Raw genomic sequence first — 22,833 nt, forward strand, 5'->3', positions numbered from 1 at the left:
AGGGGAGCTATCAGGGGAGCTATCGGGGGAGCTGACAGGGGAGCTGACAGGGGAGCTATCAGGGGATCTGACAGGGGAGCTGACAGGGGAGCTATCAGGGGAGCTGACAGGGGAGCTGACAAGGGAACTGACAGGGGAGCTATCAGGAGAGCTGAAATGGGAGCTGACAGGAGAGCTGACAGGGGAGCTGACAGGAGAGCTATCAGGGGAGCTGACAGGGGAGCTATCGGGGGAGCTGACAGGAGAGCTATCAGGGGAGCTGACAGGGGAACTGACAGGGGAGCTATCAGGAGAGCTGACATGGGAGCTGACAGGAGAGCTGACAGGGGAGCTGACAGGAGAGCTGACAGGGGAGCTGACAGGGGAGCTATCGGGGGAGCTGACAGGGGAGCTGACAAGGGAGCTATCAGGGGAGCTGACCGTGGAGCTGACAGGGGAGCTATCAGGGGAGCTGACAGGGAAGCTATCGGGGGAGCGATCAGGAGAGCTGACAGGGGAGCTATCAGGAGAGCTGACAGGGGAGCTGACAGGGGAGCTATCAGGGGATCTGACAGGGGAGCTGACAGGGGAGCTATCAGGGGAGCTGACAGGGGAGCTGACAAGGGAACTGACAGGGGAGCTATCAGGAGAGCTGAAATGGGAGCTGACAGGAGAGCTGACAGGGGAGCTGACAGGAGAGCTATCAGGGGAGCTGACAGGGGAGCTATCGGGGGAGCTGACAGGAGAGCTGACAGGGGAGCTGACAGGGGAGCTGACAGGGGAGCTGACAAGGGAGCTGACCGGGGAGCTGACAGGGGAGCTATCAGGAGAGCTGACAGGGGAGCTGACAGGGGAGCTATCAGGGGATCTGACAGGGGAGCTGACAGGGGAGCTATCAGGGGATCTGACAGGGGAGCTGACAGGGGAGCTATCAGGGGAGCTGACAGGGGAGCTGACAAGGGAACTGACAGGGGAGCTATCAGGAGAGCTGAAATGGGAGCTGACAGGAGAGCTGACAGGGGAGCTGACAGGAGAGCTATCAGGGGAGCTGACAGGGGAGCTGACAGGGGAGCTATCAGGGGAGCTGACAGGGGAGCTGACAAGGGAACTGACAGGGGAGCTATCAGGAGAGCTGACATGGGAGCTGACAGGAGAGCTGACAGGGGAGCTGACAGGAGAGCTGATCAGGGGAGCTGACAGCTATCGGGGAGCTGACAGGAGAGCTATCAGGAGGACAGGGGAACTGACAGGGGAGCTATCAGGAGAGCTGACATGGGAGCTGACAGGGAGCTGACAGGGGAGCTATCAGGAGAGCTGACAGGGAGCTGACCGGGAGCTGACAGGGGAGCTGACAGGAGAGCTGACAGGGGAGCTGACAGGGGGGAGCTGACAGGGAGCTATCAGGGGAGCTGACAGGGGAGCTGATCAGGGGAGCTGACAGGGGAGCTGACAGGGAGCTATCAGGGAGCTGACAGGGAGCTATCAGGAGAGCTGACAGGGGAGCTGACAGGGAGCTGACAAGGAGCTGATCAAGAGCTGACAGGGGAGCTGACAGGGGAGCTATCAGGGAGCTGACAGGGAGCTATCGGGGGAGCTGACAGGAGAGCTGACAGGGAGCTGACCGGGAGCTGACAGGGGAGCTGACAGGGGAGCTATCAGGGGAGCTGACAGGGGAGCTATCAGGGGAGCTGACAGGAGCTGACAGGGGAGCTGACAGGGAGCTATCTGGAGCATCGGGAGCTGACAGGGAGCTGACAGGGGAGCTGACAGGGAGCTGACAGGGGAGCTGACAGGGAGGGAGCTATCAGGGAGCTGACAGGGAGCTGACAGGGGAGCTATCAGGAGAGCTGACAGGGGAGCTGACAGGAGAGCTGACAGGGGAGCTGACAGGGAGCTATCGGGGGATCTGACAGGGGAGCTGACGGGGAGCTATCAGGGAGCTGACAGGGAGCTGACAAGGGAACTGACAGGGGAGCTATCAGGAGAGCTGACAAGGGGAGCTGACAGGAGAGCTGACAGGGGAGCTGACAGGAGAGCTATCAGGGGAGCTGACAGGGGAGCTATCGGGGAGCTGACAGGGAGCTGACAGGGGAGCTGACAGGGGAGCTGACCGGGGAGCTGATCAGGGAGCTGACAGGGAGCTGACAGGGGAGCTATCGGGGAGCTGACAGGAGAGCTGACAGGGAGCTATCAGGGGAGCTGACAGGGAGCTATCAGGGGAGCTGACAGGGAGCTGACAGGGGAGCTATCAGGGGAGCTGACAGGGAGCTGACAAGGGAACTGACAGGGAGCTATCAGGAGAGCTGACATGGGAGCTGACAGGAGAGCTGACAGGGAGCTGACAGGAGAGCTATCAGGGGAGCTGACAGGGGAGCTGATCAGGGGAGCTATCAGGGAGCTATCAGGGGAGCTGACAGGGAACTGACAGGGAGCTATCAGGAGAGCTGACATGGGAGCTGACAGGAGAGCTGACAGGGGAGCTGACAGGAGAGCTGACAGGGGAGCTGACAGGGGAGCTGACAGGGGAGCTGATCAGGGAGCTGACAGGGAACTGACAGGGAGCTATCAGGAGAGCTGACATGGGAGCTGACAGGAGAGCTGATCAGGGGAGCTGACAGGGAGCTGACAGGAGAGCTGACAGGAGAGCTGATCAGGGGAGCTATCAGGGGAGCTGACAGGGGAGCTGACAGGGAGCTATCAGGAGCTGACATGGAGAGCTGACAGGGAGCTGACAGGGGAGCTGACAGTGGAGCTATCGGGGAGCTGACAGGGAGCTGACAGGAGAGCTGATCAGGGAGCTGACAGGGAGCTGACAGGGGAGCTGATCAGGGGAGCTGACAGGGGAGCTGATCAGGGGAGCTATCAGGGAGCTGACAGGGGAGCTATCAGGGAGCTGACAGGGAGCTGACAGGGAGCTGACAGGGGAGCTATCAGGGGAGCTGACAGGGGAGCTGACAGGGAGCTATCAGGGGAGCTGACAGGGGAGCTGACAGGAGAGCTATCAGGGAGCTGACAGGGGAGCTGACAAGGGAGCTGACAGGGGAGCAAGGGAGCTGACAGGGGAGCTGATCAGGAGAGCTGACAGGGGAGCTGACAGGAGAGCTATCAGGGGAGCTGACAGGGGACAGGAGAGCTATCAGGGAGCTGACAGGGGAGCTGACAGGGGAGCTGACAGGGGAGCTATCAGGGGAGCTGACAGCTGACGGGGGAGCTGACAGGGAGCTGACAGGGGAGCTGATCAGGGGAGCTGACAGGGGAGCTGACAGGAGCAGGGAGCTGACAGGGAGCTATCAGGGGAGCTGACCGGGAGCTGACAGGGGAGCTATCAGGGGAGCTGACAGGGAGCTATCAGGGGAGCTGACAGGGAGCTATCAGGGGAGCTGACAGGGAGCTGACCGGGGAGCTGACAGAAGAGCTATCAGGGGAGCTGACAGGGAGCTATCAGGGAGCTGACAGGAGAGCTATCAGGGAGCTGACAGGGGAGCTATCAGGGAGCTGACAGGAGAGCTATCAGGGAGCTGACAGAAGAGCTATCAGGGAGCCGACAGAAGAGCTATCAGGGGAGCTGACAGGGAGCTATCAGTGAGCTATCGGGGAGCTGACAGGGGAGCTGACAGGGAGCTATCGGGGGAGCTGACCGGGAGCTGACAGGGGAGCTATCAGGGAGCTGATCAGGGGAGCTGACAGGGAGCTATCAGGAGAGCTGACAGGGGAGCTGACAGGGGAGCTATCAGGGGAGCTGACAGGGAGCTGACAGGGGAGCTATCAGGGAGCTGACAGGGGAGCTGACAGGACAGGGAGCTGACAGGGAGCTATCAGGAGAGCTGACATGGGAGCTGACAGGGAGCTGACAGGGGAGCTGACAGGAGAGCTGATCAGGGGAGCTGACAGGGGAGCTATCAGGGGAGCTATCAGAGCTATCAGGGCTGACAGGGGAACTGACAGGGAGCTATCAGGAGAGCTGACATGGGGAGCTGACAGGAGAGCTGACAGGGAGCTGACAGGAGAGCTGACAGGGAGCTGACAGGGAGCTGACAGGGAGAGCTGACAGGGAGCTGACAGGGGAGCTGATCAGGGGAGCTGACAGGGGAGCTGACAGGGAGCTATCAGGGGAGCTGACAGGGAGCTGACAGGGAGCTGACAGGGGAGCTGACAGGGGAGCTATCGGGAGCTATCAGGGAGCTGACAGGGAGCTGATCAAGGGAGCTGATCAGGGGAGCAATCAGGGGAGCTGACAGGGGAGCTGACAGGGAGATCAGGGAGCTGACCGGGAGCTGACAGGGGAGCTGACAGGGGGAGCTGACAAGGGAACTGACAGGGGAGCTATCAGGAGAGCTGAAATGGGAGCTGACAGGAGAGCTGACAGGGGAGCTGACAGGAGAGCTATCAGGGAGCTATCAGGGGAGCTGACAGGAGAGCTATCAGGAGCTGACAGGGGAACTGACAGGGAGCTATCAGGAGAGCTGACAGGGGAGCTGACAGGGAGCTGATCAGGGGAGCTGACAGGGAGCTGACAGGGGAGCTGACAGGGGAGCTGACAGGGAGCTGACAGGGGAGCGACCAGGGAGCTGACAGGGGAGCTATCAGGAGAGCTGACAGGGGAGCTGACAGGGGAGCTATCAGGGGATCTGACAGGGGAGCTGACAGGGGAGCTATCAGGGGAGCTGACAGGGGAGCTGACAAGGGAACTGACAGGGGAGCTATCAGGAGAGCTGACATGGGAGCTGACAGGAGAGCTGACAGGGGAGCTGACAGGAGAGCTATCAGGGGAGCTGACAGGGGAGCTATCGGGGGAGCTGACAGGAGAGCTATCAGGGGAGCTGACAGGGGAACTGACAGGGGAGCTATCAGGAGAGCTGACATGGGAGCTGACAGGAGAGCTGACAGGGGAGCTGACAGGAGAGCTGACAGGGGAGCTGACAGGGGAGCTGACAGGGGAGCTGACAAGGGAGCTGACCGGGGAGCTGACAGGGGAGCTATCAGGGGAGCTGACCGGGGAGCTGACAGGGGAGCTATCAGGGGAGCTGACAGGGCAGCTATCAGGGGAGCTGACAGGAGAGATATCAGGGGAGCTGACAGGGGAGCTATCATTGGAGCTAACAGAAGAGCTATCAGGGGAGCTGACAGGGGAGCTATCAGTGGAGCTATCGGGGGAGCTGACAGGGGAGCTGACAAGGGAGCTATCAGGGGAGCTGACCGTGGAGCTGACAGGGGAGCTATCAGGGGAGCTGACAGGGAAGCTATCGGGGGAGCTATCAGGAGAGCTGACAGGGGAGCTGACATCGGAGCTGACAGGGGAGCTGACAGGGGAGCTGACAGGGGAGCTGACAGGAGAGCTATCAGGGGAGCTGACAGGGAAGCTATCGGGGGAGCTATCAGGAGAGCTGACATCGGAGCTGACAGGGGAGCTGACAGGGGAGCTGACAGGGGAGCTATCAGGGGAGCTGACAGGGGAGCTGGACGGGGAGCTATCAGGGGAGCTGACAGGGGAGCTGACAGGGGAGCTATCAGGAGAGCTGACATGGGAGCTGACAGGAGAGCTGACAGGGGAGCTGACAGGAGAGCTATCAGGGGAGCTGACAGGGGAGCTGACAGGGGAGCTATCAGGAGAGCTGACATGGGAGCTGACAGGAGAGCTGACAGGGGAGCTGACAGGAGAGCTATCAGGAGAGCTGACAGGGGAGCTGACAGGGGAGCTGACAGGGGAGCTGACAGGGGAGCTATCAGGGGAGTAATTGCCATACCAGCAGTTATGCAACCAGTCAGGATGCTCTCAATGTTGCAGCTGTAGAACCTTTTGAGGATCTCAGGACCCATACAAATTTTTTAGTTTCCTGAGGGGGAATAGGCTTTGTCGTGCCCTCTCCACGACTGTCTTGGTGTGTTTGGACCATTCATGTTTGTTGTTGATGTGGACACCAAGGAACTTGAAGCTCTCTACCTGCTCCACTACAACCTTGTCGATGAGAATGGGGGCGTGATCGTTCCTCCTTTTCCTCTAGTCCACAATCAGCTCCTTAGTCTTTGTTACGTTGAGGGATAGGTTGTTATTCTGGCACCACACGGCCAGGTCTCTGACATACTCCCTATAGGCTGTCTCGTCGTTGTCTGCGATCAGGCCTACCACTGTTGTGTCATCTGCAAACTTAATGATGTTGTTGGAGTCGTGTCTGGCCATGCAGTCGTGGGTGAACAGGGAGTACAGGAGTGGACTGAGCATGCACCCCTGTGGAGCTCCAGTATTGAGGATCAGCGTGGCAGATGTGTTGCTACCTACCCTCACCACCTGTGGGCCCGTCAGGAAGTCCACGATCCAGTTGCAGAGGGAGATGTTTAGTCCCAGGATCCTTAGCTTAGTGATGAGCTTTGAGGGCAACATGGTGTTGAACGCTGAGCTGTAGTCAATGAATAGCATTCTCACATAGGTGTTCCTTTTGTCCAGGTGGGAACAGGCAGTGTGGAGTGCAATAGAGATTGCATCATATGTGGATGTGTTTGGGCGGTATGCCAATTGGTGCGGGTCTAGGGTTTCTGGGATAATGGTGTTGATGTGAGCCATTACCAGCCTTTCAAAGCACTTCATGGCTACAGACGTGAGTGCTATGGGTCAGTAGTCATTTAGTCAGGTTAACCTAGTGTCCTTGGGCACAGGGACTATGCTGTTCTGCTTGAAACATGTTGGTTTTACAGACTCAATCAGGGACATGTTGAAAATGTCTGTGAAGACACCTGCCAGTTGGTCAGCACATGCCCGAGCACACGTCCTGGTAATCCGTCTGGCCCCGCAGCCTTGTGAATGTTGACCTGTTTAACCTCTTAGTCCGCCCCATCCCGCATGCGGTATCGTTACTACAGCCTCAAGCTCATTAGCATAACGCAACGATTTTTAAAAATCGCAAATGAAACGATATAAATATGCCTGTTCTCAAGTTTATCCTTTTCTTAACAATCCTGTCGTCTCAGATTTTCAAAATATGCTTTAGAACCAGAGAAAATCACTAATTTGTGTAAGAGTGGTGATAGCTAGCTTAGCATTAGCATTTAGCACGCAACATATTCACAAAAACCAGCCAAGGAATCAAATAAAATAATTTACCTTTGAAGAACTTCAGATGTTTCAATGAGGAGACTCTCAGTTACATAGCAGATGTCCAGTTTTTCCTGAAAGATTCTTGTGTAGGACACATCGTTCCCTTTTGTTACTATGCATATGGCTACCGAAACTAACCGAAAATTCAGTCACCTACATGTCGAATACAAATACGTCACAATGCTGCAGAGACCTTGGGGAAACAAGAGAAAGAGTCCGTTGATTCCTGTCGCATTCACAGCCATATAAGGCGATCATGGAAAACGTAGCCTCAGAAATCCTGTGCATTTCCTGGTCGGTCATACATCTTGGTTTTGCCCGAAACATTTGTTCTAAGGGACTCACAGTGAAAATCTTTGCATTTCTGGAAACGTAAGACTGTCTTCTTTCCAAAGCTATCAATTCCAAGCATATTCGAGCATCTTTTCGTGACAAAATATTGCGCTTAAAACGGGCACGTCTTTTTATCCAAAAATGAAATACTGCCCCTATAGGACTAACAGGTTAAAGGTCTTACTCACATCGGCTGTGGAGAGCGTGATCACACAGTCGTCCGGAACAGCTGATGCTCTCATGCATGCCTCAGTGTTGCTTGCCTCGAGCATAGAAGTGATTTAGCTCGTCTGTTAGGCTCGTGTCACTGGACTGCTCTCAGCTGTGCTTCCCTTTGTACTCTGCAAGCCCTGCCACATCTGACGAGCGTCGGAGCCGGTGTAGTATGATTAAATCTTAGCCCTGTATTGACGCTTTGCCTCTTTGATGGTCCGTTGCAGGGCATAGCAGGATTTCTTTTAAGCTTCCGGATTAGAGTCCCGCACCTTGAAAGCGGAAGCTCTAGCCTTTAGCTCAGTGCAAATGTTGCCTGTAATCCATGGCTTCTGGTGGGGGAATGTATGTAAAATTATTGGGGGGGGGGGGACGTCCTCGATGCACTTATTGATCAAGACAGTGACTGATGTGGTTTTTTCCTCAATGCCATGTTGGGTTGGTGGGTTCTGTGTGGTCTGTCCCATTGTTGTGTTGGGGTTCGTGTCTGGGGTGGGCTGTTCTACTAGCTTCTCTGTAACAGCTCAGCTTTCTCACCCCCTCCTTCAGTGCCATGTGTGCCTCTTTAAGTTCTCTCCTCTCAGTAGAGCAGCCAGTTCTCTCCTCTCAGTCTGTAGAGCAGCCAGTTCTCTCCTCTCAGTAGAGCAGCCAGTTCTCTCCTCTCAGTCAGTAGAGCAGCCAGTTCTCTCCTCTCAGTCTGTAGAGCAGCCAGTTCTCTCCTCTCAGTAGAGCAGCCAGTTCTCTCCTCTCAGTCTGTAGAGCAGCCAGTTCTCTCCTCTCAGTCTGTAGAGCAGCCAGTTCTCTCATCTCATTAGAGCAGCCAGTTCTCTCCTCTCAGTCAGTAGAGCAGCCAGTTCTCTCCTCTCATTAGAGCAGCCAGTTCTCTCCTCTCAGTCTATAGAGCAGCCAGTTCTCTCCTCTCATTAGAGCAGCCAGTTCTCTCCTCTCAGTAGAGCAGCCAGTTCTCTCCTCTCAGTCTGTAGAGCAGCCAGTTCTCTACTCTCAGTCTGTAGAGCAGCCAGTTCTCTCCTCTCAGTCTGTAGAGCAGCCAGTTCTCTACTCTCATTAGAGCAGCCAGTTCTCTCCTCTCAGTCTGTAGAGCAGCCAGTTCTCTCCTCTCAGTCTGTAGATATAAAGTAGCACTGTGCAAGGGGATCTTCTGGTTAATATAGCACTGTGCCAGGGGATGGTCTGGTTAATATAGCACTGTGCCAGGGGATGGTGTGGTTAATATAGCACTCTGCCAGGGGATGGTCTGGTTAATATAGCACTCTGCCAGGGGATGGTCTGGTTAATATAACACTGTGCCAGGGGATGGTCTGGTTAATATAGCACTGTGCCAGGGGATGGTCTGGTTAATATAGCACTGTGCCAGGGGATGGTCTGGTTAATATAGCACTGTGCCAGGGGATGGTCTGGTTAATATAGCACTGTGCCAGGGGATGGTCTGGTTAATATAGCACTGTGCCAGGGGATGGTCTGGTTAATATAGCACTGTGCCAGGGGATGGTCTGGTTAATATAACACTGTGCCAGGGGATGGTCTGGTTAATATAGCACTGTACCAGGGGATGGTCTGGTTAATATAACACTGTGCCAGGGGATGGTCTGGTTAATATAACACTGTGCCAGGGGATGGTCTGGTTAATATAACACTGTACCAGGGGATGGTCTGGTTAATATAACACTGTGCCAGGGGATGGTCTGGTTAATATAGCACTGTACCAGGGGATGGTCTGGTTAATATAGCACTGTACCAGGGGATGGTCTGGTTAATATAGCACTGTGCCAGGGGATGGTCTGGTTAATATACCAGGGGATGGTCTGGTTAATATAACACTGTACCAGGGGATGGTCTGGTTAATATAGCACTGTGCCAGGGGATGGTCTGGTTAATATAGCACTCTGCCAGGGGATGGTCTGGTTAATATACCAGGGGATGGTCTGGTTAATATAGCACTGTGCCAGGGGATGGTCTGGTTAATATAGCACTGTACCAGGGGATGGTCTGGTTAATATAGCACTGTACCAGGGGATGGTCTGGTTAATATAACACTGTGCCAGGGGATGGTCTGGTTAAATATATCACTCTGCCAGGGGATGGTCTGGTTAATATAGCACTGTGCCAGGGGATGGTCTGGTTAATATAACACTGTGCCAGGGGATGGTCTGGTTAATATAACACTGTACCAGGGGATGGTCTGGTTAATATAACACTGTGCCAGGGGATGGTCTGGTTAATATAGCACTGTACCAGGGGATGGTCTGGTTAATATAGCACTGTGCCAGGGGATGGTCTGGTTAATATATCACTCTGCCAGGGGATGGTCTGGTTAATATAGCACTGTACCAGGGGATGGTCTGGTTAATATAGCACTGTGCCAGGGGATGGTCTGGTTAATATAGCACTGTGCCATGCCAGGGGATGGTCTGGTTAATATAGCACTGTGCCATGCCAGGGGATGGTCTGGTTAATATAGCACTGTGCCAGGGGATGGTCTGGTTAAAATAGCACTCTGCCATGCCAGGTTTCCACTGTGTTTCTTCTGCAGGTTTTGGTTTGATAGAAGTTGTGTCTTGGTAGTAATAGTCTATTCAAGTCACTTTGTCCAAAATCAGGGTTTTAGGTCTGGAATTGTGATTTGGATTTAAGGTTTTGATGTTGAGGTTATTATCTTGTATAAGTCCTTGCGAAAATATTCTAGTTTTTCTACATTTATCCAACTCTAATTCTACTTTATTTCAGGAGAACTCAGGAGCCCAAGCTCTCGGTGTCTCTCTCTCTCTGCCCTTTCTCTCTCTCTCTCTCTCTCTCTCCTTCCCCCTCTCTCTCGGTCTTGGTCCTCAGGTGTAGGCTGTCACTCTGAACTGATAAATGGTCCTCCGGTATCCCCACTTCCTGCATGTCTGTCTCCCTGCTGTGGATCCCAGGTGTCCTCTCTCCTGTCCCTCCACAGAGCCAGAGACTATAGCAGCCAAGCTGAACCTTCAGACGTCAGGCTGAAAAATGTCAATCTCTCCATTACTCAGCTGGTTCTGCTGCTGCACTACATACATGACCAGGGAGGGAGGGAGGGAGGGAGGGAGGAGAAGGAGAAGGAGAAGGGGGAGGAGGAGGAGGGAGGGAGAATGTGAGCGCCAGGCAGCAGGATCAGTACAGGCACATGGCCAGTGAATGAGAAAGCTCTCACTTTGACTGGATAACAGCAACTACAGGACCAGCTTGGCACTCTGTCCCTCCACCTGGACACAGACCCAGACGCAGGCAGGCAGCCAACCTCTCTCCCCCTGCTAGGCTTTCACTGACCTCTCTCTCCTGTGCCTTACAGGATGGCTGAGGCTGAACTTCACAAGGAGAGGCTCCAAGCCCTTGCAGTAAGTCCCAAAACCAATTCCTCTAAATCTCTCTCTCTGTCTACCTCTGTCTCTCTCTCTCTCTCTCTCTCTCTCTCTCTCTCTCTCTCTCTCTCTCTCTCTCTCTCTCTCTCTCTCTCTGTGTCTCTCTCTCTCTCTGTGTCTCTCTCTGTCTCTCTCTCTCTCTCTCTCTCTCTCTCTCTCTCTCTCTCTCTCTCTCTCTCTCTCTCTCTGTCTCTCTCTCTTTGTCTCTCTCTCTCTCTCTCTCTCTCTCTGTGTCTCTCTCTCTCTCTCTCTCTCTCTCTCTGTCTCTCTCTCTCTCTCTCTCTCTCTCTCAATTCAATAGGCTTTATTGGCATGATAAACATATTATCATTGCTAAAGCAAGTGAAATAGACAAGACATAAACCATGTAAAATCTTTCTCTTTCTCTCTGCTGATGTGGTTCGTATTGTTCATTGTTAATCTCATGTATCTTTGTGTTGTTGAGGGAGGAAAATGTGGAAAGTTGGTGTTAAAGGAAAATGTCAACAACAACATTTTGGTGGATAGTGATTGGCTGTTGGTTTTTATAGTCTGATTTTGGTGGACAGTGATTGGCTGTTGGTTTTTATAGCTACCTCTAAAACTACAACTGTTATGTTCAGTTAGTTGATCGGTTCACAGTTTAGCGGTCATTAAGAGGGATGAAAAGCGTCAGTATCTCTCTGTTCTGAGCTGTAGTTGGAGTGCAGAGAAACAGTTGTACGAGAGACTCTGAGATGAACAAAACACACACACCCACACAAACACACACACACACACAAACAGAAACACACACAGAAACACACACACAGACAAACACACACAGAAACACACACACACACACACACAGAAACACACACACACAAACAGAAACACACACAGAAACACACACGCACACACACAGAAACACACACACACACACACACACACACACACACACACACACACACACACACACACAGAATCACACACAGAAACAAGTCACACAGACAGTCCCTGTCATTCTGTGTTGTTACGTCCCTGTCATTCTGTGTTGTTACGTCCCTGTCATTCTGTGTTGTTACGTCCCTGTCATTCTGTGTTGTTACGTCCCTGTCATTCTGTGTTGTTACGTCCCTGTCATTCTGTGTTGTTACGTCCCTGTCATTCTGTGTTGTTACGTCCCTGTCATTCTGTGTTGTTACGTCCCTGTCATTCTGTGTTGTTACGTCCCTGTCATTCTGTGTTGTTACGTCCCTGTCATTCTGTGTTGTTACGTCCCTGTCATTCTGTGTTGTTACGTCCCTGTCATTCTGTGTTGTTACGTCCCTGTCATTCCGTGTTGTTACGTCCCCGTCATTCCGTGTTGTTACGTCCCCGTCATTCTGTGTTGTTACGTCCCCGTCATTCTGTGTTGTTACGTCCCCGTCATTCCGTGTTGTTACGTCCCCGTCATTCCGTGTTGTTACGTCCCCGTCATTCTGTGTTGTTACGTCCCCGTCATTCTGTGTTGTTACGTCCCCGTCATTCTGTGTTGTTACGTCCCTGTCATTCTGTGTTGTTACGTCCCTGTCATTCTGTGTTGTTACGTCCCTGTCATTCTGTGTTGTTACGTCCCTGTCATTCTGTGTTGTTACGTCCCCGTCATTCTGTGTTGTTACGTCCCTGTCATTCTGTGTTGTTACGTCCCTGTCATTCTGTGTTGTTACGTCCCTGTCATTCTGTGTTGTTACGTCCCTGTCATTCCGTGTTGTTACGTCCCTGTCATTCCGTGTTGTTACGTCCCTGTCATTCTGTGTTGTTACGTCCCCGTCATTCTGTGTTGTTACGTCCCTGTCATTCTATATACTTGACTTCGACAAACACTGTACAGCCCAAGATACGATGACATGGAGCGCAGCGCTAAGAGTTTATTATAAAGGAAATACTCTCATTCAACATTTTACATGTAATTTCTGTTAGCTGTTCTGTTCTCCGAGCCTTTTGTAATAGTGTAACACCTGTGTTGAAGTACTATTTGAAATACTTTAAATACTTAGAGATTTTGTCCAACCTGCCTGCAGGTTTGCATTTTTTTTTACTATTCTATGGGTCCAACAAGCTCAATCAAGCAGAGATAAAATATTAGAATTGATTTCAAATCGTATTTGAACCCAGGTTTGAAGTTAACTTCTTGCGTGACTACAGCCTCAAGCTCATTACCATAACGCAACGTTAACTATTCATGAAAATCGCAAATGAAATGAAATCAATATGCTAGCTCTCAAGCTTAGCCTTTTGTTAACAACACTGTCATCTCAGATTTTCAAAATATGCTTCTCAACCATAGCAAAACAAGCATTTGTGTAACAGTATTGATAGCTAGTGTAGCATTTAGCGTAGCATTTAGCGTTAGCATTCAGCATGCAACATTTTCACAAAAACCAGAAAAGCATTCAAATAAAATAATTTACCTTTGAAGAACTTTGGATATTTTCACTGAGGAGACTCTCAGTTAGATAGCAAATGTCCAGTTTTTACAAAAAAATTATTTGAAGACAAATTGCTTCGTTTTCTTCATCATGTTTGGGTAAGAAAAAAAACGAAAATTAAGTCATTAAAACGTGAACTTTTTTCCAAATTAACTCCATAATATCGACAGAAACATGGCAACCGATGTTTAGAATCAATCCTCAAGGTGTTTTTCACATATCTATCGCCGATAAATCCATTGTGGCAGTTGACTTTCTCTTCTGAAGAAATGGAACGCGCATGGACCTAAAGATTACGCAATAATTTCGACACAGGACACCGGGCGGACACCTGGTAAATGTAGTCTCTTATGGTCAATCTTCCAATGATATGCCTACAAATACATCACAATGCTGCAGACACCTTGGAGAAACGACACAAAGGGCAGGCTCATTCCTGGCACATTGACAGCCATATAAGGAGACATTGGAACACAGTGCCTTCAGAATCTGGGGCATTTCCTGTATGAAACTTCATCTTGGTTTCGCCTGTAGCATTAATTCTGGGGCACTCACAGATAATATCTTTGCAGTTTTGGAAACGTCAGAGTTTTTTCTTTCCAAAGCTGTCAAGTACATGCATAGTCGAGCATCTTTTCGTGACAAAATATCTTGTTTAAAACGGGAACGTTTTTTATCCAAAAATTTAAAGAGCGCCCCCTATCTCGAAGAGGTTTTAATGTCAAGTGACTGAGAAGAGGAGGGTTTCTGTAAAAGGGTAAGTATAGAGTCTTTAATGGTAATCATGCTACAGGAATTGTTGCAAATGGCACACTATTACCTATAAAGAGTCAAGTCGTTTCTCATCTGGCTCTAAGGGTGAGCTCCCCTGGCATAGATAGAGAGATAGGTAACTTCCAGCGCCACAGGTCACTTCCACAAAGCTGTGAACCATCTGAGAGACAAGGCAAAAAGGGTATTCTAAAAAAAGGGTATTCTATGCCATCAGAAGGAACATAAAATTCGACATACCAATTAGGATTTGGCTAAAAATACTTGAATCAGTCATAGAGCCCATTGAATCCGTTGCCCTTTATGGTTGTGAGGTCTGGGGTCCGCTCACCAACCAAGACTTCACAAAATGGGACAAACACCAAATTGAGACTCTGCATGCAGAAGTCTGCTAAAATATCCTCAGTGTACAACATAAAACACCAAATAATGCAGGCAGAGCAGAATTAGGCCGATACCCACTAATTATCAAAATCCAGAAAATAACCGTTAAAATTCTACAACCACCTAAAAGGAAGCGATTCCCAAACCTTCCATAACAAAGCCATCACCTACAGAGAGATGAACCTGGAGAAGAGTCCCCTAAGCAAGCTGGTCCTGGGGCTCTGTTCACAAACACACCCCACAGAGCCCCAGGACAGCAGCACAATTAGACCCAACCAAATCATGAGAAAACAAAAAGATAATTACTTGACACATTGGAAAGAATTAACAAAAAAACTGAGCAAACTAGAATGCTATTTGGCCCTAAACAGAGAGTACACAGTGGCAGAATACCTGACCACTGTGACTGACCCAAACTTAAGGAAAGCGTAAACTTAAGGAAAGTGTAAACTCCAGCAACACTGGCAACCAGTGGAGAACAAACACCATTGTAAATATAACCCATGTTTATGCTTATTTATTTTCCCTTGTGTACTTTAAACATTTGTACATTGTTACAACACTATAAATATATATAATATGACATTTATAACGTCTTTATTGTTTTGAAACTTCTGTATGTGTAATGTTTACTGTTCATTTTTATTGTTAATTTCACTTTTGTATATTATCAACCTCACTTGCTTTGGCAATGTTAACACGTTTCCCATGACAATAAAGCCCCTTGAATTAAATTGAATAGATAAATAGATAGATAGATAGATAGATAGATAGATAGATAGATAGAGTCAAGATGTTTCTCATCTGGTCTGGCTCTAAGGGTTAGCTCCCCTGGCATAGACAGAGAGTATGTGTGCCAATGGCACCCTATTCCCTATATAGTGCACTACTTTTCACCCCACACCTCCTCCTACATGCTTCACCGTGGGAACCACAGATGCGGAGATCATCCATTCACCTATTCTACATCTCACAAAAACACAGCGGTTGGAACCAAAAATGTTACATTTGGACTCATCAGACCAAATGACAGATGTCCATCGGTCTAATGTCCATTGCGCATGCTTGTTGGCCCAAACAAGTCTCTGCTTCTTATTGGTGTCCTTTAGTAGTGGTTTCTTTTCAACAATTTGACCATGAAGGCCTGATTCACGCAGTCTCCTCTGAACAGTTCATGTTGAGATGTGTCTGTTACTTGAACTCTGTGAAGCATTTATTTGGGCTGCAATCTGAGGTGCAGTTAAACTCTAATGAACTTATCCTCTGCAGCAGAGGTAACTTTAGGTCTTCCTTTCCTGTGATGGTTCTCACGAGAGCCAGTTTCATCATAGTGCTTGATGGTTTTTGTGACTGCTCTTGAAGAAACTTTTCAACTTTCTTTTGAAGAAAGAAAGTTCTTGAAATGTTCCTGATTGATTGACCTTCATGTTTTAAAGTAATGATGGACTGTCATTTCTCTTTGCTTATTTGAGTTGTTCTTGCCTTACAATGGCAATACCACTTTACCAAATATATTTAATTTATTTATTTAACTAGTAAGTTAAGAACAAATTCTTACTTTCAATGACGGCCTAGGAACAATGGGTTAGCTGCCTTGTTCGGGGCAGAACGACAGATTTTGACCTTGTCAGCTCAGGGATTTGATCTTGCAACCTTCCGGTTACTAGTCCAATGCTCTAACCACTAGGCTACCTGCCGGCTATCTTCTGTATACCACCCTTACTGTACCTTGTCACAACACAATTGATTTGCTCAAAAGCATTAAGCAGGTAAGAAATGCCACAAATGAACTTTTAACAAGGCACAGCTGTTACTTGAAATACATTCCAGGTGACTACCTCATGAAGCTGATTTTGAGAGTTTGCCAAGAGTGTGCAAAGCTTTCATCAAGGCAAAGGGTGGCTACTTTGAAGAATCTCAACTATAAAATATGTTTTGATTTAACACATTCTTTTTGGTTACTACATGATTCCATATGTGTTATTTCATAGTTTTGATGTCTTCACTATTATTCTACAATGTAGAAAATATTACAAATAAAGAAAAGCCCTGGAATAGGTAGATGTGTCCAAACTTTTGACTGGTACTGTAGATAAAGATATCCCCTGATATTGACCCTTTACGCCTAGCTAACAGGCGAGCCATAAATATAAAAATGATCTTGATCCAAATTGAGGATTTAAAAGAAAACATGAATCGTCAGCATACAATCAGCAGCATACAATGACACCTTTGTTTTTAAATTTAATTTCTAACCGCTTGATATTATTGTTGTATCTGATTGTAATAGCGATCATTTCGATGGCCACAATAAATAGATATGCCGATAGTGGACAACCTTGTTCTATTCCTCTTGACAGTTTAAGACTTTTTGAGATGTAGGCATTATTTATTATTTTATACCTAGGGTTACTCTACACATTTTTAACCCATTGTATAAGAGATTCTCAAAAAATTAAATATTCCAGGCACTGAAGTGTAAGGGGTCTACAGTACTTAGATAGATTGGATCTTTAAACTTGGTCCTGTTTCAGTGATAGTGAAATCAGACCTTCTTGCTGATTACCTGATAGTCTACCATTTTATAGGATGAAACATGCTAATAACGCGGACCCAGGGAGTTATTTGAGAACTTGAGAGAATTTTTTATAATAATAATAATACTGTTATATAATAATAATAATTAAGCATAATGCTTCTGGAAACAGTGCTTCAAATAGTGGAAGAGTAAGTCAGCTAGCAAGGAATTGTTGTCATTTTATAACAGGTGACGATAAGCAGAAATAAGGGAGCACCATCTCTCATAGTAATCGATGTCGATGCGAGTTTCTCTTCCAAGCAATCCCCTTGTTCACAGCCAAAGCAAGCTAGCTAGCTAGCGCCAAGTAACAGCACAGATGAAAAATGATCAGGCCTACTGTACATTTTACTGTAAAAATTATTGTTGAAAACATGTCTAGGTTGGAACGGTTGCTGTTAAAATACGAATCCTTTTTTATTCTGAACTGGAATAAATTGATTGAAGCAAGATGCTTTTTGAGGCAAACACTCTGGGTTGTTCATCTGCAGCAGGAAGCGGTCTCCTGCCTGACTGAGAAAGCAGTAGATGTTCTGATCCAGTTTGGCACCACATACCCATGTGAGTCAGGGTTCTCAACTGAATGAAAATAATTAATTGTCTTTTAACAGCAGCAACAGTTCCAACCTAGACAGATACGTAAGAGTGTTTTTAAATGGGGGAAAATTAACACGAAAAGCTATTTATATGAGTATTTCATTTAATTGTAAATTAATTTTTATTTGTTTCTGTCTATATTGCATTTGTTTTAGGCATAAGGGTAATGAAATGTACCAATATTTACATATAGTTGCATGTTTTCATAAGCTTGGGTCCCAGGAAAACACAGAATTTCTCATTTGGGTCCCAGACTGAAAAAGTTTAAGAAACACTTTTCTAGACGATTCTGTGCATCCAACTTTGTGGCAACAGTTTGGCCATTTCCTGTTTCAGCATGACCAAGCCCCTATGCACAAAGTGAGGTCCATACAGAAATGGTTTATCCATACAGAAATGGCCTTCACAGAGCCCTGACTTCAACTCCATCGAACACCTTTGGGATGAATTGGAACACCGACTGAGAGCCAGGCCTAATCGCCCAACATCAGTGGCCGACGTCACTAATGCTCTTGTGGCTGAATGGAAGCAAGTCCCCGCAGCAATGTTACAACATCTAGTGGAAAGAATTCCAAGAGGAATGGAGTCTGTTATAGCAGCAAAGGAGGGACCAACTCGAGATGAATGCCCATGATTTTAGAATGAGGTGTTTGACGAGCAGATGTCCACATACACATTTTTGATAATGTTGTTTATGAACTCGTGAACAGATGCCTCAGGCCAAAAGGTTGCTGGATCAAATTCCCTAGCTGACAAGGTAAAAATGTGTCGTTCTGCCCCTTGAGCAAGGCAGTTAACCCACTGTTCACCGGGGCACCAAAGATGTGAATGTCGATTAATGCAGCCCCCCCCTCCCTGCACATCTCTGATTCAGACTTGGTTTAAATGCAGAAGGCATTTTTCAGTTGAAGGCATTCAGTTCTACAACTGAATAGGTATCTCCCCTTTCCCTGTACAACTGACTAGGTATCCCCCTTTCCCTGTACAACTGACTAGGTATCCCCCTTTCCCTGTACAACTGACTAGGTATCTCCCTTTCCCTGTACAACTGACTAGGTATTTCCCCTTTCCCTGTACAACTGACTAGGTATCTCCTTTCCTGTACAACTGACTAGGTATTTCCCCTTTCCCTGTACAACTGACTAGGTATCTCCCCTTTACCTGTACAACTGACTAGGTATCTCCCCTTTCCCTGTACAACTGACTAGGTATCCCCCTTTCCCTGTACAACTGACTAGGTATCCCCCTTTCCCTGTACAACTGACTAGGTATCTCCCTTTCCCTGTACAACTGACTAGGTATTTCCCCTTTCCCTGTACAACTGACTAGGTATCTCCCTTTCCCTGTACAACTGACTAGGTATTTCCCCTTTCCCTGTACAACTGACTAGGTATCTCCCCTTTCCCTGTACAACTGACTAGGTATCTCCCCTTTCCCTGTACAACTGACTAGGTATCCCCCTTTCCCTGTACAACTGACTAGGTATCCCCCCTTTCCCTGTACAACTGACTAGGTATCTCCCCTTTCCCTGTACAACTGACTAGGTATCTCCCCTTTCCCTGTACAACTGACTAGGTATCCCCCCTTTCCCTGTACAACTGACTAGGTATCCCCCCTTTCCCTGTACAACTGACTAGGTATCCCCCCTTTCCCTGTACAACTGACTAGGTATCTCTTTAAGTGCTCTGTTGTCATGGATACATAGTCTACTTTGTTTTCCTCTAGCCTTGTATTCTCTTTGCCCATATCCTCAAGTTGTATGTTATTGAAGTGCGAGGGTGATATTCAGATCATCTTGGTTCTTTCTCATTTCATCTAAAATAACCAGCTTTTGTATTTATGGAGATCAGATCACTTACTTTGGAAGCATTGTTGAAGTCATTGCCGGTGGAGTTATTTAAATGAATGTCACTGGATGAGTTCCTAAATCTTTTGGCAGAGACCAAGTGTCTTGCCGGGTTTTTATGGCCAGCCTGAGTTAATGTTGCTGTTGGAATAGTAGTGTTGGTCAATAGAAGATTCCAGATCCCTGTCATGGGATGGATCCACCATCTCCAGTTTGGGTAAGCTCACAGTTGTTTACATTTCTGGAATGTTTTGTTCACCTCACTGCAAAGGTATTGGTAAACGTTCATTAGTAGGGTGTTGTGGGGACGAGGTGTCCCAGTAGGACACTGGGGGTGTCCCAGTAGGACACTGTGGGTGTCCCAGTAGGCTACATGTAGCTATGTGTGTGGAAAACGTTTCATCACAGGCAAGACATTTCATTTATTTAGTACAGTCCATTTGTAACTACACTAACTACTTGTAGCTGTTTGTCTGTGTTGTGGTCTTGCCTAGCTTAGGCGGTAGCTGGCTATCTCTCACTTACTCAAGTGGCTGCTGGTATTGTCATGAAAAGGGGCAGAGTGAATTTACGTTTGTTGTTTTCTTCTAAAGGCTAGGTCGGACGCTAGCGCCCCATCTTGACAACTTCCGGTGAAATTACAGAGCGCGAAATTCAAAATACAAAAATAGTAATATTAAACATTCATGAAAATACAAGTGTCATACATCATTTATAAGCTTAACTACTTGTTAATCCAGCCGCTTTGTCAGATTTCAAAAAGTCTTTACGGCGAATGCATACCAATGCGATTATCTGAGGACAGCGCCCAGCATACAAAAGCATTAAAAACATTTTCCAAACCAGCAGAGGCGTCACAAAAGTCAGAATTAGCTATAAAATAATTAACTTACCTTTGAAGATCTTCCTCTGTTTGCAATCTCAACAGTCCCAGCAACACAACAAATGGTTGGTTTGTTCGATAAAGTCCTTCTTTATCTCTTTATTCTCTTCCCCCAAAAAAGTCAGTTTTAGTTGGCGCGTTTGATTCAGTAATCCACCCGTTCCAGTCGTTCAACATGCAGATTAAGCCAAAGTTACCAATAAACTTCATCCAAACAAGTCAAACAACGTTTCGAATCAATCCTCCCTAATATGTAAATAAATAATACAATTTTAAGGCCGAGAATAGTATGTTCATTACCGAAGATAAATAACGAAGTGGCCGCCCTCATCCACTCCCTCATCCACGCCCTCATCCACGCCCTCATCCTCGCCCTCATCCACGCGCGCCACAAGACTACAGTCAAAACGAGAGCCACCTTGAAAAACTACAAATTCTAGTTCATTTTTCAAAAAACAAGCCTGAAACCCTTTTTAAAGACTATTGATATCTACCGAAAGCCATAGGAACTGCAATCTGGGAGGAGTTCTTTTGAAAATCCCATAGACCTCAACAACAACAAAAATTCTGGATGGATTCTCCTCGGGTTTTCACCTGCCATATCAGCTCTGTTATACTCACAGACATTATTGTAATAGTTTTAGAAACTTCAAACTACCAATTATATGCATATCCTAGCTTCTGGGCCTGAATAACAGGCCGTTTACTTTGGGCACGTCAGTCATCCGAACTTCTGAATACTTCCCCCTAGCCTTGAGGTTCTTGATATTTCAGAGATCTTACCTTCTGTTTTTTGGGATGCTCTGGATCGACATGTACAAAAATGTTCCAGTTCCCGCTAATATCCAGCAATTTCACACAGCAATTGAAGAGGAGTAGAACAACAGGCCACAATCAACAGCCTGACCATGTAAAGGAGAGTCTGGCTGCATGAGGCAAATCACACTAACTACTGACTGGTTTTCTGATCCACACCCCTACCCTTTTTTAATGTAACTGTGATCAACAGATGCATATCTGTATTCCCAGTCATGTGAAATGCATATATTAGGGCCTAATGAATTTATTTAAATTTTTAGAGTTTTACATGTAACTAAGTAAAATCTTTGAAATTGTTGCTTGTTGAGTTTATATTTTTGTTCAGTGTAAGTCAGAGAAGTCTGGTGGGAGGAGCTATAATAGGACAGGTTCATTGTAATGGATGAAATGGATCGGTATGAAACATATGGAAACTACATGTTTGACTAGCTAGCTGGCGAACGTTTCCTAGCTATGGAACCTTAACATAAAGATCAAAATGTAATTTCCTGAATTCCCTTAAGATTGTCCTGATATCCAAAATACTTCAAATCAAAATGTTGTGATATATTGAACTTTGAAGTTATACGTATTTGAAAATATCTACATTAGTCAATCCACAAAAAATATATGTATTTCCTATTAACATTTACGGTTTTTATGCCTTTAGTATTCCATGTGGGTCAACGTATCAGTGAAGTGTGAAAATCAATCCAAGGATCGTTCCATAGGGTTGTGTTTGTAGGGAGCGATATTGGTTTCATTTTCCTCCATATTGTAGTGAACTTGTTAATGTTCTCAGCTTTATCCTTTCAAAATAGACAACATATTCTGGGGATGAGCATGTGTGTCTTCACTATGTTCCCATTGTTCCACACACACACACACACACAAACACACACCGCTCCCCCTTATCCCCCTAACAGAGAGATGTCCCGCTGTACCCCACTCCAGCTGATATAACAGCAGACTGGGACCAGCTGGAAGGTCTTAGCGTTAGGAACCAACCAACTGATATAACAGACTGGGACCAGCAGGAAGATCTTAGCGTTAGGATCCAACCAGCTGATATAACAGCAGACTGGGACCAGCTGGAAGGTCTTAGTGTTAGGAACCAACCAGCTGATATAACAGACTGGGACCAGCAGGAAGATCTTCGCGTTAGGATCCAACCAGCTGATATAACGGCAGACTGGGACCAGCTGGAAGGTCTTAGCGTTAGGAACCAACCAGCTGATATAACAGCAGACTGGGACCAGCTGGAAGGTCTTAGCGTTAGGATCCAACCAGCTGATATAACAGCAGACTGGGACCAGCTGGAAGGTCTTAGCTTTAGGAACCAACCAGCTGATATAACAGACTGGGACCAGCTGGAGGGACTGCTTTTAGCATTACAGACCTCTCCGAGTCCGTGTGGGAGTTGCAGCGATGGGACAAGACTGTAACTACCAATTGGTCGAAATTGGGGAGAAAATGAAAAAAAAAAGATGCATTAAAGTTTACATCAACAGAGAGTGGGTTGGCTTGAACCATT

The 22,833-nt window shown here is 47.6% G+C and overlaps 1 protein-coding gene across 1 annotated transcript in view; it reads right to left on the reverse strand.

Annotated features, from left to right (window-relative positions):
• Window positions 1-22,833, reverse strand: part of LOC135571348 (uncharacterized) — a 39,229-nt gene that overhangs the window by 10,292 nt on the left and 6,104 nt on the right. Inside the window, exons 3-17 of the mRNA XM_065017123.1 lie at window positions 20,802-20,897; window positions 4,853-5,435; window positions 4,332-4,489; window positions 4,100-4,278; window positions 3,821-4,010; window positions 3,342-3,406; window positions 2,525-2,800; window positions 2,184-2,435; window positions 1,972-2,097; window positions 1,602-1,838; window positions 1,275-1,515; window positions 1,117-1,202; window positions 949-1,027; window positions 405-847; window positions 85-223 (exon numbers count right to left, since the gene is read on the reverse strand). Coding sequence (XP_064873195.1) covers window positions 85-223; window positions 405-847; window positions 949-1,027; window positions 1,117-1,202; window positions 1,275-1,515; window positions 1,602-1,838; window positions 1,972-2,097; window positions 2,184-2,435; window positions 2,525-2,800; window positions 3,342-3,406; window positions 3,821-4,010; window positions 4,100-4,278; window positions 4,332-4,489; window positions 4,853-5,435; window positions 20,802-20,897 — 3,150 coding nt within the window. The remainder of the gene's footprint in view (window positions 1-84; window positions 224-404; window positions 848-948; window positions 1,028-1,116; window positions 1,203-1,274; window positions 1,516-1,601; window positions 1,839-1,971; window positions 2,098-2,183; window positions 2,436-2,524; window positions 2,801-3,341; window positions 3,407-3,820; window positions 4,011-4,099; window positions 4,279-4,331; window positions 4,490-4,852; window positions 5,436-20,801; window positions 20,898-22,833) is intronic.

This window comes from Oncorhynchus nerka, linkage group LG4, assembly GCF_034236695.1.
Source record: "Oncorhynchus nerka isolate Pitt River linkage group LG4, Oner_Uvic_2.0, whole genome shotgun sequence".
In the NCBI taxonomy this organism is placed as follows: domain Eukaryota; kingdom Metazoa; phylum Chordata; class Actinopteri; order Salmoniformes; family Salmonidae; genus Oncorhynchus; species Oncorhynchus nerka.